This window comes from Nicotiana tomentosiformis, chromosome 7, assembly GCF_000390325.3.
Source record: "Nicotiana tomentosiformis chromosome 7, ASM39032v3, whole genome shotgun sequence".
NCBI lineage: Eukaryota > Viridiplantae > Streptophyta > Magnoliopsida > Solanales > Solanaceae > Nicotiana > Nicotiana tomentosiformis.
In genome coordinates this window covers 46,709,666-46,722,611 of record NC_090818.1, presented here as the reverse complement: position 1 = coordinate 46,722,611, position 12,946 = coordinate 46,709,666, and the positions used below count along the sequence as shown (strand labels likewise).

The 12,946-nt window shown below is 41.8% G+C and overlaps 1 protein-coding gene across 1 annotated transcript; it reads right to left on the bottom strand.

Annotated features, from left to right (window-relative positions):
• Positions 1-694: 694 nt before the first annotated feature.
• On the bottom strand, positions 695-6,889 carry LOC138895558 (uncharacterized). The gene is made up of 7 exons (XM_070180260.1): positions 6,654-6,889; positions 5,948-6,340; positions 5,146-5,331; positions 4,358-4,497; positions 1,882-2,090; positions 1,163-1,276; positions 695-982 (listed from the first exon to the last, which is right to left on the bottom strand). The coding sequence occupies exons 1-7, from the start codon at positions 6,887-6,889 to the stop codon at positions 695-697; spliced, it is 1,566 nt and encodes a 521-aa protein (XP_070036361.1).
• Positions 6,890-12,946: the final 6,057 nt, after the last annotated feature.

Here is a 12,946-nt window from a genome sequence, read left to right as displayed (position 1 = left end):
TGCGATCACATCAGATGGCTCTCAGCTTTAGCAATGCTCTAAGTTCCATTTTTCATCCGTTAACCACCAGGAATCCACTCGAGGCCCCCGGGACATCAACCAAATATACCAACAATTCCTAAACTACTATACGAACTTAGTCAATCCTTCAAATCACATCAAACAATGTTAAACCATGAATCGCACCGATTCAAGCCTAATAAACTTTTGAACTTCTAACTTCCGCATTCGATGCCGAAACCTATCAAATCACGTTCGATTGACCTCAAATTTTGCATACAAGTCACACATGACACCAAGGACCTACTCCAACTCCCTGAACCCCAATCCGAGCCCGGTAACCATAAAGTCCACTCTCAGTCAAACTTCTAAATTTTCAACTTTCGCCATTTCAAGCCTCATCCAACTACGGACCTCCAAATCACTATCTGGACACGCTCCTAAGTCCAAAATCACCCAACAGAGCTAACGGAACCATCGAAACTCCAATTCGCATACATTTACATACAAGTCAACATTCGGTTAACATTTTTAACTTAAGCTTCCAACCTTGAGACTAAGTGTCTCAACTCATTCCAAAACCTCTCCAGACCCGAACCAGCTATCCCGGCAAGTCACATAGCAACTATTAAGCATAAAATGAGCAGTGAATGGGAAAATGGGGCTACAACTCTCAAAACGACCGACCGGGTCATTACATCCACCCCCTCATCAACAAACGTTCATCCTCGAACGGGTCTAGAAATGTACATGGAGTGTGAAATAGGTGTGGATATCTGTTCCGCATCTCCCGCTCGGTATCCCAAGTGTCCTGCTCAACCGGCTGACCTCTCCACTGCACCTTCACTGAAGCTATGTCCTTTGACCTCAACTTTCGAACCTGCCGACCCAAAATGGCCAGCGGCTCCACATCATAAGTTAAATCATCATCCAATTGAACCGTGCTGAAATCCAAAACACGAGACAGATCACCGACATACTTCTAGAGCATAGAAATATGGAACACTAGATGCACACTCGACTGACTAGGTGGAAAGGCAAGCTTGTAAGCCACCTCTCCAATCCTCTGAAGCACGTCAAATGACCCAATATACCGAGGGCTTAACTTACCCTTCTTCCCGAACCTTGTAACACCCATTATGGGTGAAACCTTGATCATTACCTTCTCCCCAACCATGTAAGAAACATCACGAACCTTCCTATTGGCATAACCCTTCTTCCTTGACTGTGCCGTGCGAAGACGATCTTGAATCAATTTAACCTTGTCCAAAGCATCCTGAACCAAGTCAGTACTCAATAGCCTAGCCTCACCCATCTCAAACCAACCCACCGGAGATCGACACCACCTCCCATACAAAGCTACATATGGAGCCATATGAATGCTCGATTGGTAACTGTTGTTGTAGGGAAACTCTGCGAGCGGTAGAAACCGATCCCAAGAACCCCGGAAATCTATGACACAAGCACATAACGTATTCTCCAATATCTGAATAGTGCCCCCAAACTGTCTGTCTGTCTGAAGGTGAAATGTTGTACTCAACTCAACCTGGGTTCCCAACTCACGCTGCACTGCTCTCCAAAACTGCGATGTAAACTGTGTGCCCTGATCTGAAATGATGGACACCGGCACACCGTGAAGGCAAATTTGGTCCGCCGATCCACAATCACCTAAATAACATCAAACTTCCTCAAAGTCCGTGGGAGCCCAACTACAAAATTCATGATGATACGCTCCCATTTCCACTCCGGAATCTCAAGCCTCTAAAGCAATCCGCCCGACCTATGATGCTCATACTTCACCTGCTGACAGTTTAGGCATCGAGCTAAAAACCCCACTATATCCTTCTTCATTCTCCTCCACTAATAATGCTGCCAAAAGACCTGGTACATCTTCACGGCACCCGGATGAATGAAATACCGCGAACTGTGGGCATCCTCAAGAATCAACGCACGTAGCATATCTACATTAGGCACACAAATCCGACCCTGCATCCTCAACACCCCATCATCCCCAATAGTAACATCCTTGGCATCACCGTGCTGATCCGTGTCCTTAAAAACAAGCAAATGGGGATCATCATTGTTACATTCTGCATTTTCGTACGTTAAAGTTTCGTCGTAAGTTAATCAATGTAAGCTCGGGAATGAGATTATTTTTGAGGTTATAAATATTTATATTATTTATAACAGGTGATAAGTAAGTGCCATGAAGGTTAGAGGGTAAACAAATCAAAGAAAATGAGTTTCATTGAAGTTTGTCAATTTGGGATAAAATATGGAACAAGCTATAATACCCCGTATTTATGGACTAGTGCCATACAAGGTAGCACATGACCATGATAGTAAGGTATATGAAGTATATTAGTATTTAAGTAAATTGAGTGCTAGAATTATTTATGTGAATAATTAATTAATTGTGGAAATAATGTGGGAGAATAAGGAAATAATTATGGTTTTAAATAGGATTAAGTAGATGAGGAACTTTAGTGGGCTGCCACATGGCATTAATTTGGCCAAGGGTGGCACTAAGTGTGCATATATGAGTCATAGCACATAAAGTGCATTATTTACACGTGTAAATACAAGACATATCCCTTAAGCCTTCATTGTATTCTTCTTTGACATTTTGAGATATAGAAAGGATGTTGCAATCTCTCCTTCTATTTTTTAGGGATTATCTTACTTTAGAAACATAGCAAAAACGTACACACATAATACTCCATATGTTCAGCAACATGAAATATGCCATGATCATAAGGAGTGCTTGGTTCTTGTTCAAAGATTTAGAAGGAGCAAGAATTATTCTTGGCAAGCTCAAGTAAAAGTGTTTGATAAATTCATCAAGTAAGGTATGTTAAGGCTATCCCTTCTTTCATTCTGGCATGATCCATAATTACAAACGAAACAAGAAAACACACAACTTTCATAAATGCATCTATTCATAGAAGCACTAGGGGTGCATATGTTGTTGATTCCCCATGCGTCTTATTATATTCATGGGTTTTAGAATATACGTAAGTTGATAAAGATATTTTGTGATATTACCCGAAGGCATATTGATCGTATAACATCCCGAGAGATCTTATTGACTTACTTCATTATGCATTGCATTCATTTATACATGTATATTGACGCATGATCAGATGGCATTATATACGTGTATATATATATGTATATGGGGTATGGAGATAGGTTACGGCATTATATATGCACCACCACCTGATCAGTTGGAATACATTGATGATTTTGCCCACTGAGACCGAGATGATATGATGGGATGGCCTTAGAGGCATGATGATGTTATATACGCATATACCTATACATGATATGACATTTGTACGCATGTGCATGACACTATAAATGTTTCACGATTCACACAACTATTCGTACTTATAGGTTGAGTCCTTTATTCCGTATTTCTTTTATGTCTTCTATGTACTGATTTTCATGCCTTACATACTCAGTACATTATTCGTGCTGAAGCCCCTATTTCCTGTGGCCTGCATTTCATGCTCGCAGGTGAAGGTAGACAGGAGGATGGTCCCCTTTCTTAGGATCCTTGCTCAGCGAGAGTTGGTGTGCTCCATTTGATATGGAGTTGATTTTGGATTTTGGTACAATATGTTTGTATACATATATGGGTATGACGGGGCCCTGTCCCATCCTTTATATAGTTGTACACTCTATTAGAGATCTATAGACAGTCATGTGTAGTCGGATAGTATGTGGCCTTGTCGGCTCGCCCTACCGTATTCCATATATATATATATATATATATATATATATATATATATATATGTGTGTGTGTGTGTGTGTGTGTGTGTGTGTGTGTGTACATATGTCTTTTGAGCACATTTTCTCGCGTATGTTATTCACATAATTCAGTAGTTTACTTCCAGTTATTATACATGTCCTACACTTATTTCATGCTTTATCTTAGACGTATGCTTAGGGGTGTTCGACAGGTAGGCTCGGGCATTCGTCATGGCCCATCGGTTTGGGTTGTGACAATCATATTTGCGCTCTCTAATGCAATTAGATAAGGAAGACTGAGAAACCACACAAGCTAGAACCCGGCTGGGCTCCGAAACATATAACCTCATGAACTAGTTGGCCAAGGCCTGAATGTCAACTGCAAGCGATCTCTCACCAACAGGAATGAATGCAAGGCTACCCATACTCACTGCCTTTTGACTCAGGGCATCGACCACCACATTGGCCTTCCTGGGATGATACAATATAGTAATATCATAGTCCTTTAGCAGCTCCAACCATCTTCGCTGTCTCAAATTTAGATCCTTATGTTTGAACAAGTGCTGGAGGCTCTAATGATCTGTAAATATCTCATAAGACATACCATAGAGATAGTGCCTCCAAATCTTCAATGCATGAACAATGGCACCAAATTCCAGATCATGAATAGGGTAATTTTTCTCATGGTGCTTCAACTGACGCGAAGCATAAGCAATTACTCTACCCGCATGCATCAAGGCACACCTAATACCATTCCAAGAAGCATCAGAATACACTGTATAAGAGCCTGAAGCTGAAGGCAAAACTAGAACTGGAGCTGTGGTCAAGGTAGTATTGAGCTTCTGAAAGCTCTCCTCACACCCATCTGACCACCTAAAATGGACACCCTTGTAGGTCAATTTGGTCAAAGGCGATGCAATAGACGAGAAACCCTCGACGAAGCGACGATAATAACCAGCCTAGCCGAGAGAGCCCCGAATCTCTGTAGCTAAGGACAGCCTGGGCCAACTATGAACCGCCTATATCTTCTTCGGATCCACCTTAATCCCCTCACTGGACACCACGTGACCCAAGAACACAACCGAACTCAGCCAAACCTCACACTTGGAGAACTTTGCATAAAGCTTCTCCTCCCTCAGCCGCTATAGTACAATCCTCAAATGTTGGGTATGCGCCTCATGTCTACGAGAGTACACCAGAATATCATCAATGAATACTATGATAAACGAGTCGAGATAAGACTAAAATACACTGTTCATCAAATGCATGAATGTTGCTGGGGCGTTGGTCAAACCAAAAGACATCACAAGGAACTCATAGTGATCATAACGGGTCCTGAATACTGCCTTTAGAATATTTGAGTCCAGAATCTTCAACTGGAGATACCCAGACCTTAAATCAATCTTAGAGAACACCCTCGCTCCCTGAAGCTGGCCATATAGGTCATCAATACGCGGCAAAGGATACTTGTTCTTGATTGTAACTTTGTACAACTGCCTATAGTTGATGCACATCTGTATAGTACCATCCTTCTTCTTCACAAACAGAACTGGTGCACCCCAAGGTGACATACTATGCCTAATAAATACCATATCAAAAAGTTCCCAAAGCTCTCTTTCAATTCTTTCAACTCAGCTGGTGCGATATGATACGGAGGAATAGATATGGGCTGAGTGATCGATACCAATTCAAAACCAAAGTCAATATCCCTATCGGGCGGCATGCCCTATAGGTCTGCAGGAAACACATCCAAAAAGTCTCGCACCATCGAAGCAGAATCAATAGCAGGAGTATCAGCACCAACATCCCTCAGAAAGGCCAAAAATGATAAGCACCCCTTCCAACCATCTGTTGGGCCTTCAAATATGGAATCACTCTACTGGGAACATAATCTAGAGAACCTCTCCACTCGATCCATGGCAACCCCGACATCGCCAGTGTCATGGTCTTAGCATGACATTAGAGAATAACATGACATGTAGACAACCAATCCATACCCAAGTTCACGTCGAAATCAACCGTACTAAGCAATAAGAGATCAACTGTAGTCTCCAATCCCCCAATAGTCACTACACATGACTGATATACATGGTCCATAATAATAGTATGCCCCACTAGCATAGATACATGAATAGATTAAACTGCGGACTTTTGGGGCATATCTAGATAATGAGCAAAATATGATGATACATACAAATAAGTGGATCCAGGGTAAAATAATACAGAAGCATCCCAATGGCATATTGAGACAATACGTGTGATCACTGTGTCGGAAGCAACGACATCTGGCCTGGCAGGAAGAGCATAGTATCGGGCCTGACCGCCACTTGATTGGCCTCCCTCTCTAGGGCAACCCCTAGCTGACTGAGCCCCACCCTGAGCTGGATGGGTGGGTGGTGATGTAACTGGTGCTGAAGTCATAGTCTGGCCCCTTATCTGAACTGGACCTCCCAAGAGGCGGTGACACTGCCTCCTGATATGACCAAGCTCCCCACACTCGTAGCAACCATGATCTGACACTGGTGGTGAGGGATGGATCGGGCTCCAAGAACTAGAGTACCCGCAAGAAGAACCCGGTGCAGATGAACTGGAGAAGCACGGGACGTACTCTGAGCTGGGAGAGCACTGAGAGATGACTGACCCGAACGAGCACTGTACAAACCATGGCTAGATGATGCACCACGATGAACTGGGTGAGTTATCTGAGCGGGCCTATAAGGATGACCCCTGCTGTGGTGGAGCTTCCCCCAGAAGGAACACCACTGAAACCACCCAAGCCATGAGGCCTCTTGGCTTCCGTCTACTCACCCGAGCAATATCAACCACCCCGTCGAACATAGCACCTGATACACTCCCGAGTTATAAGCAAACACAACTGATAGGTGAGGCCATCAATGAACCTCCTAATACTCTCCCACTCAGTGGAAGCCAACCAAACTGCGTGACGAGCCAACTCTGAAAACCTTATCTCATACTGGGTCACAGACATGCCATCATGAAGTAGCTGCTCAAGCTGTCTGCATAGCTCCTCCCTACGAGTCTGTGGCACGAACTTCTCTAAGAAGAGAACGGAGAACTCATGCCATGTAAGTGGTGCTGCACCGACTGGCCTGTGCTTCTCTAGGCCTCCCGCCATCTGAAGATAGCCCTAGTAAACTGAAAAGTAGTGAATGAGACCGCACTGGTCTCCAGAATACCCGGCGTGCAACGAATCCGATGGCACGTATCCAAGAAGTCCTAGGCATCGTCACACTCATCCCCACTGAATGATGGAGGCTGGAGCCTCCCAAATATCTCTAGTCTCCTCTGCTCATCATCAGTCATAACGGGACCCACCCGGGCTTAAGAAACTGCAAATGGCTAGGTTGGTAGTACCCCAGTGTCTGAAGTCCTTGCATCACCTGCACTGGAGTACGTGCGAGAGGAGTCTGAGTAACTCCCCCGGCCTGAGAAGTGGTTGCTGCGGCCGAAACTGAGACCGCCTGAGCAAGGCCAGTGCAAACAATCAATATCTGGGCCAGAGCCTCTTCAAGGCCTGGAATCATAATAGGCACATCTTGTTCCTGAGCTGGTCCCACTTCCTCAACCACATCTAGAACCTACTCCTGAGCTGGGGCAACTGGTAGATCTGCATGTGCTTCTTTAGCTGCTGTACGAGTGGCCCTAGCTGGTGGCACTGGTGGCTGTCCGTATTTTCACGTAGCACGTGTCCTCATCATCTATGAGAGAATAGAATAACAGAAGTTTAGTTCTCAAAATTAATAAATAAGCACAACAAGAATACAAGAATGTAAAGTTTTCCTAAAGGTTCAAAGCCTCTCGAAGATAAGTACATATATCTCCGTACCAATCCGCAAGACGCTACTAAACATGCTCATGACTCATGAGACCTATGCAACCTAGGCTCTGATACCAACTTGTCACGACCCAAAACCCGACATGTCGTGATGGCGCCTATCAAGGTACTAGGCAAGCCTACGTCTCACACATTCCACCATTTTTTAAAACCCAAATATACGGAAATATGTCCAAATACGTAAGAATTTTGTAAAAGCTGAATATAAACATCGTAACTCAGTACAAAATTCTTCCAAAATATCTGGGTGTCACGGAGTACATGAGCATCTACATAACAACACAATCTAACCAATGGAACACTGTCTAGGAAAGTAGAACAGTACAAGAAAGACTAAAAGATAAAGGAGCAGAGTCAAGGTCTGCGGACGCCAAGGCAGCTACCTCGAAGATCTCTGAACTGATGAAATGCCAGGAATCTGCAACCGCCGTGGCCGGAAACACCTGTATCTGCACAAGAAGTGCAAGGTGTAGCGTGAGTACAACCAACTCACTAAGTAACAAGTCTAACCTGTGGTCTGAAAGCAGTGACGAGCTCAAACAATACAGTAAAGATACAGAGTTTAACAATACAGAAAGATAGGCATGCTTCTAGGTTCAACAGTTAAGTTTAGCACAGATAAAATATGCCAAGTGTGACTGATAAGAAGAGTATGATGTCTCTATAGCTACATACAAATGTGAATACTGTATGTGATTCAACACAGTGAAATCTGAAGTACTCACACCCTCAGAGCACTCAATCTGTCCATCTCAATTCTCGCTCGTCACGCTAAGTCACTCATCACTGTACGATACCTGCTGCGGCGTGTAGCCCAATCCACATATAGCCATAAGGCCTGTTGCGGCATGCAACCCGATCCATATATATATATATATATATATCCATAAGGCTTGTTGCGGCGTGCAACATGATCCATATATATATATATATATATATATATATATATATCACTCATAACACGACACTCAAGCCCCAACTCAGTCACCAATCTCTCAGGCTCACAACACTCATGCTAAGCAGCCCTAATCAATGACATACGACGTGACAATATACGATGAATCTGACTGAGTTATGACACGTAATGATGAATCTGACTGAGTACACAACTGCAATTAAACAGATAACTCAACAGCAACAAAGCACCACTATGGTTCCCAATAGTACTAGCATATTACCTAAACATGATTTCTAGCATGAATCACAGCTCAAGTGCTCTAACACATAGAGTACAAAAAAATGTTCAGATTAAAGTAGCTACGCAGTTCCAGGGAATCGACTAAATCATAATTTCTACGGTGCACGCCCACACGCCTGTCACCTAGCATGCGCGACACCTCAACATCACTAACATGTATTTCAGGGTTTCATACCCTCAGAACCAAGCTTAGAAGTGTTACTTACCTCAAACTATGCAAAACTCTACTCCAACAAGCCCTTGCCTCGCGAAATGACCTCTGAATGCCTTGAATCTAGCCACAATCAGTTCGATACAATCAATATGAGCTAAATGACTCAATTCCATAAGAAAATACCAAGTTCTTAATCAAAAGTCAAAAAGTTAACTCAAAAGTCGACCCCGGGCCCACGTCTTGGAATCCAACAAAAATTACAAAATCTGGAAGCCCATTCAACCACGAGTACAACCATACCAAATTTATCAAAATCCGACACCAAATCAGCACTCAAATCCCCGAATTAGGCTCTACAAATCCCTAGCCTCTAACTTCAAGAATTACACCTCAAAAGCACACAAACTAGTTGGGATATTCAATGGGGAAGCATAATTATTGAATAAATTTTACCACAAGTGACTTATCTTAAGAATCCCTCTCAAAAATCGCCTAAGCCCGAGCTTGAAATGCCAAAATTGATGAAAATCACGGAACCCTCATATTTTAAACACTGCCCAGTGCTTTCGCACCTGCGGAATCGCTTTTGTGATAGGAGTTCCGCTTCTGGAGAAGTCACTTAAGTCCATAGGGTCCGCACCTGCGCTCCAAGTTCCGCACCTGCGGAAGCGCTTCTGCAACCCTCGATCCGCTTCTACGAAGAGAGCCTACTCTCCATTTCTCCGCATCCGCATTTGATACCGAAACCTATCAAATCACGTCCGATTGACCTCAAATTTTGCACACAAGTCACACATGACACCATGAACCTACTCCAACTCCCAAAACCCCAATCCGAGCCCAATAACCACAAAGTCCACTCTCGGTCAAACTTCTAAATTTCCAACTATTGCCATTTCAAGCCTAATCTAACTATGGACCTCTAAATCACTATCCGGACATGTTCTTAAGTGAAAAATCACCCAACGGAGCTAACAAAACCACTGAAACTCCAATTCGGATCCATTTAAGCACAAGTCAATATCTGGTCAACCTTTTCCACTTAAGCTTCCAACCTTGAGACTAAGTGTCTCAACACATTCCGAAACCTCTCCGGACGAGAACCAGCTATCCTAGCAAGTCACATAGGCATAAAATGAGCAGTAAATAGGAAAATGGGGCTACAAATCTCAAAATGACCGGCCGGATCGTTATAGGGATCATCAGTCGACTGGCTTATTTAAGGAAACTTTCATAAATACAAGATTATAAGAGTTAATCATATAAACTACAAATACTTTAGATATTACAAATTGTGCAATTTCAAGTTTTACATGTTATTCTATTTATACTACAATCAGGATTACTTCTATGATGATAGAAACTAAGAGCCCATCAAACTGTATAGAGGTTCTCTATCAGTTTTCACAGTAAGCAACAGACTGTAAAACAAAATAGTATAGGGAACCGAGTTTTCTATCTGTTCTCACAGTAAATATGTAGTAAATAAAGAACACTCAATATTTATGTAGAAAACGGTTTGCTCAAGGGTATAAAAACCACGACCTACCCTAGTAGGATTTCAACTCCACTAAACTGAGCAAACTTCAGATTACAACCTATTGTAATCAAGGAAGTAAACTCTTAATCCCTCACCCCTTATAATAACTCTATTATAATCCCTTGCAATAACGGTATTACAAAGCAACAAAGCTTGACTAACTCTAGTTAAGAAACTAAACCAAACAATGGTTGAAATCTATCCTACAAAGACATTTCTTGAAAGTAGTGTATGATTAAAAATGAAGAATAAAATGACAAAGAATCAAGAAACCTAATACTTAAGATATCTTCAATATCTGGATCAGGTCCTTGAGGGTTGCAACGGTTTTTTTCTTAAGAGAGTTGGTGGCTAGCACATGAGAGAATATGATTTTTGGATTTGCAAGTGTTAAGTGAAACCTCTTGCATCGTGTTGATAATATATGTGTGAGGTCATTAAATATGATGCAAGAGAGTGACCTTTAGTTTTGCCTTAGTAAGCTATAGTTGTGCTAATGTACTACTGCCAGACGGTATAGTGCAACATCTTGTATAATTGTAGAGTTGATTGCACGACGACTAGTGGAACTGATCCTTATTTGTTCCATCTGCTGTTTCCTTATCTGATTTCATTGAGAATTAAACTAGACATCTGACTAGTTAGTCTGAATGCAAGGGAACTAATTGTATCAGATTCCTTATCTGGTTCTCTCATGAAGTTTGTCAAATTATCAAAACAAAAGACGCATAACTTATAAATTTCCCCCTTTTTGATGATGACAAACATAGAAATGATATTTCCTCTGAGAACCAGATCTCCACATTGTTCCCCCTACGAATCAGCCATCTGAAAACTTATTTTCTCCCTTTCAAGTTTCAAATAATATATATGCTACCAGTTGGTACAGTGCAATAGTTTTTATAGCTATAGAGTTAACTGTACGACGGTCAAGGGAGATGATTACATCTGGTCCCTATCTGGTTCCTCGAGAACGTTTGGCAAATCATCAAAACATGAAATATCATAACTTATCAATTTCCCCCTTTTTGACGATGACAAACCCAAAATTGATATTCCCCTGGTCCCTATCTGGTTCCTCGAGAATGTTTGGCAAATCATCAAAATATGAAATAGCATAACTTAGAGCAATTTTCCCCTTTTTGATGATGACAAACCCAAAATTGATATTCCCCTTGAGAACCAGATTCCTAACATGTTCCCCTATGGATCAGACCTATAATCAATATGTTAATAGCAAACTTCCTCATGCGAAGCTGACCTATCTTTCATACACAACATAACATATCAATTCAATTCTGTTCCTCCCCATGTTGACACCTATGTGACTTCCCCCTTTTGGAATCATTAAAAGAATAATAGAAGAAGCACAACCAAAAAGAAGTTCAACAACATTAACTCATGCCACTTGGGAAACACAACATAAACAATAACAAGAACAATAAGTGAATGTCATTGCACAAAATAGAGTGATTGCCCATAGTAGAGTAATTATAACAAAAGTAGAACAATTTCAATCAATACAAAATATGACAATTTAAACAACTAAAGTACCAATGTCATCAAACATAGGGATCAAAAGAAAATAGGAATTCGAGGGAATTTGGAAGGAGTGAAAGACATGGATCACTCTGCATGAAGAAAAGTAAGGTGCTAAGGCCTTGATAAGTTTGTCCATTTGTTCATTTCCAGTCTTCTGATCAATGATCATCTACTCTCTCAGGTCCTCCACCCTTTTCCTTAATCTCACCCTTTAACTGAGCATTGTATTCTGCCATGCGACCACGAGGGACTGGTTCTCTACCTCTTTGGGCGAGCTGAACCATCAGTCGGAACACCAAGTATCTCCCTAAGCTTCTCCTCATCAAGAACAAACTCAATCCCATTCACATACAATATCAGAGTATCATCGTCTGTAACAGACAAGTTTGCATAGAAGTTTTTACTTCTTCTTCATAAACTTCGGGACTTGGAGGAACAAAGAGGTGATTCTATTTTTGGAACTCTACACTATCAAGAAGTTCCTTCATTTTTCAGCAATATTAGAATCAAACACTGCCCAACAACACATTTTGAGACTTCAGAGTTTCCTTCCTTTCCAACTCCGATAACTCAACATTTTGCTTCTTTAAGGAACCAGGCTCCTTACTCACACTACCATTTATTTTCCTGAGCGGTCAGGTCTCCCTCTTCTCTTTCTCAATCTGTTCACCCGTATCATTTGTTGCATCTTTCTCAGCTGACTTTCTTTTCTCCATTTTGCTCTTCTTTGAGTTCTTTCTCACAAGTGGAGATTATTTACTATATTTTCATCATCCTCCACATACACCACATCAACAAGTGATTCCACTTCATCACCAATCAGCCTACTTTTCACCAATCCTTTTTAATGGATAAACAATTCGTTTAAACTTTGAGACATGTCCCTCATTCAGTTCCTCATTT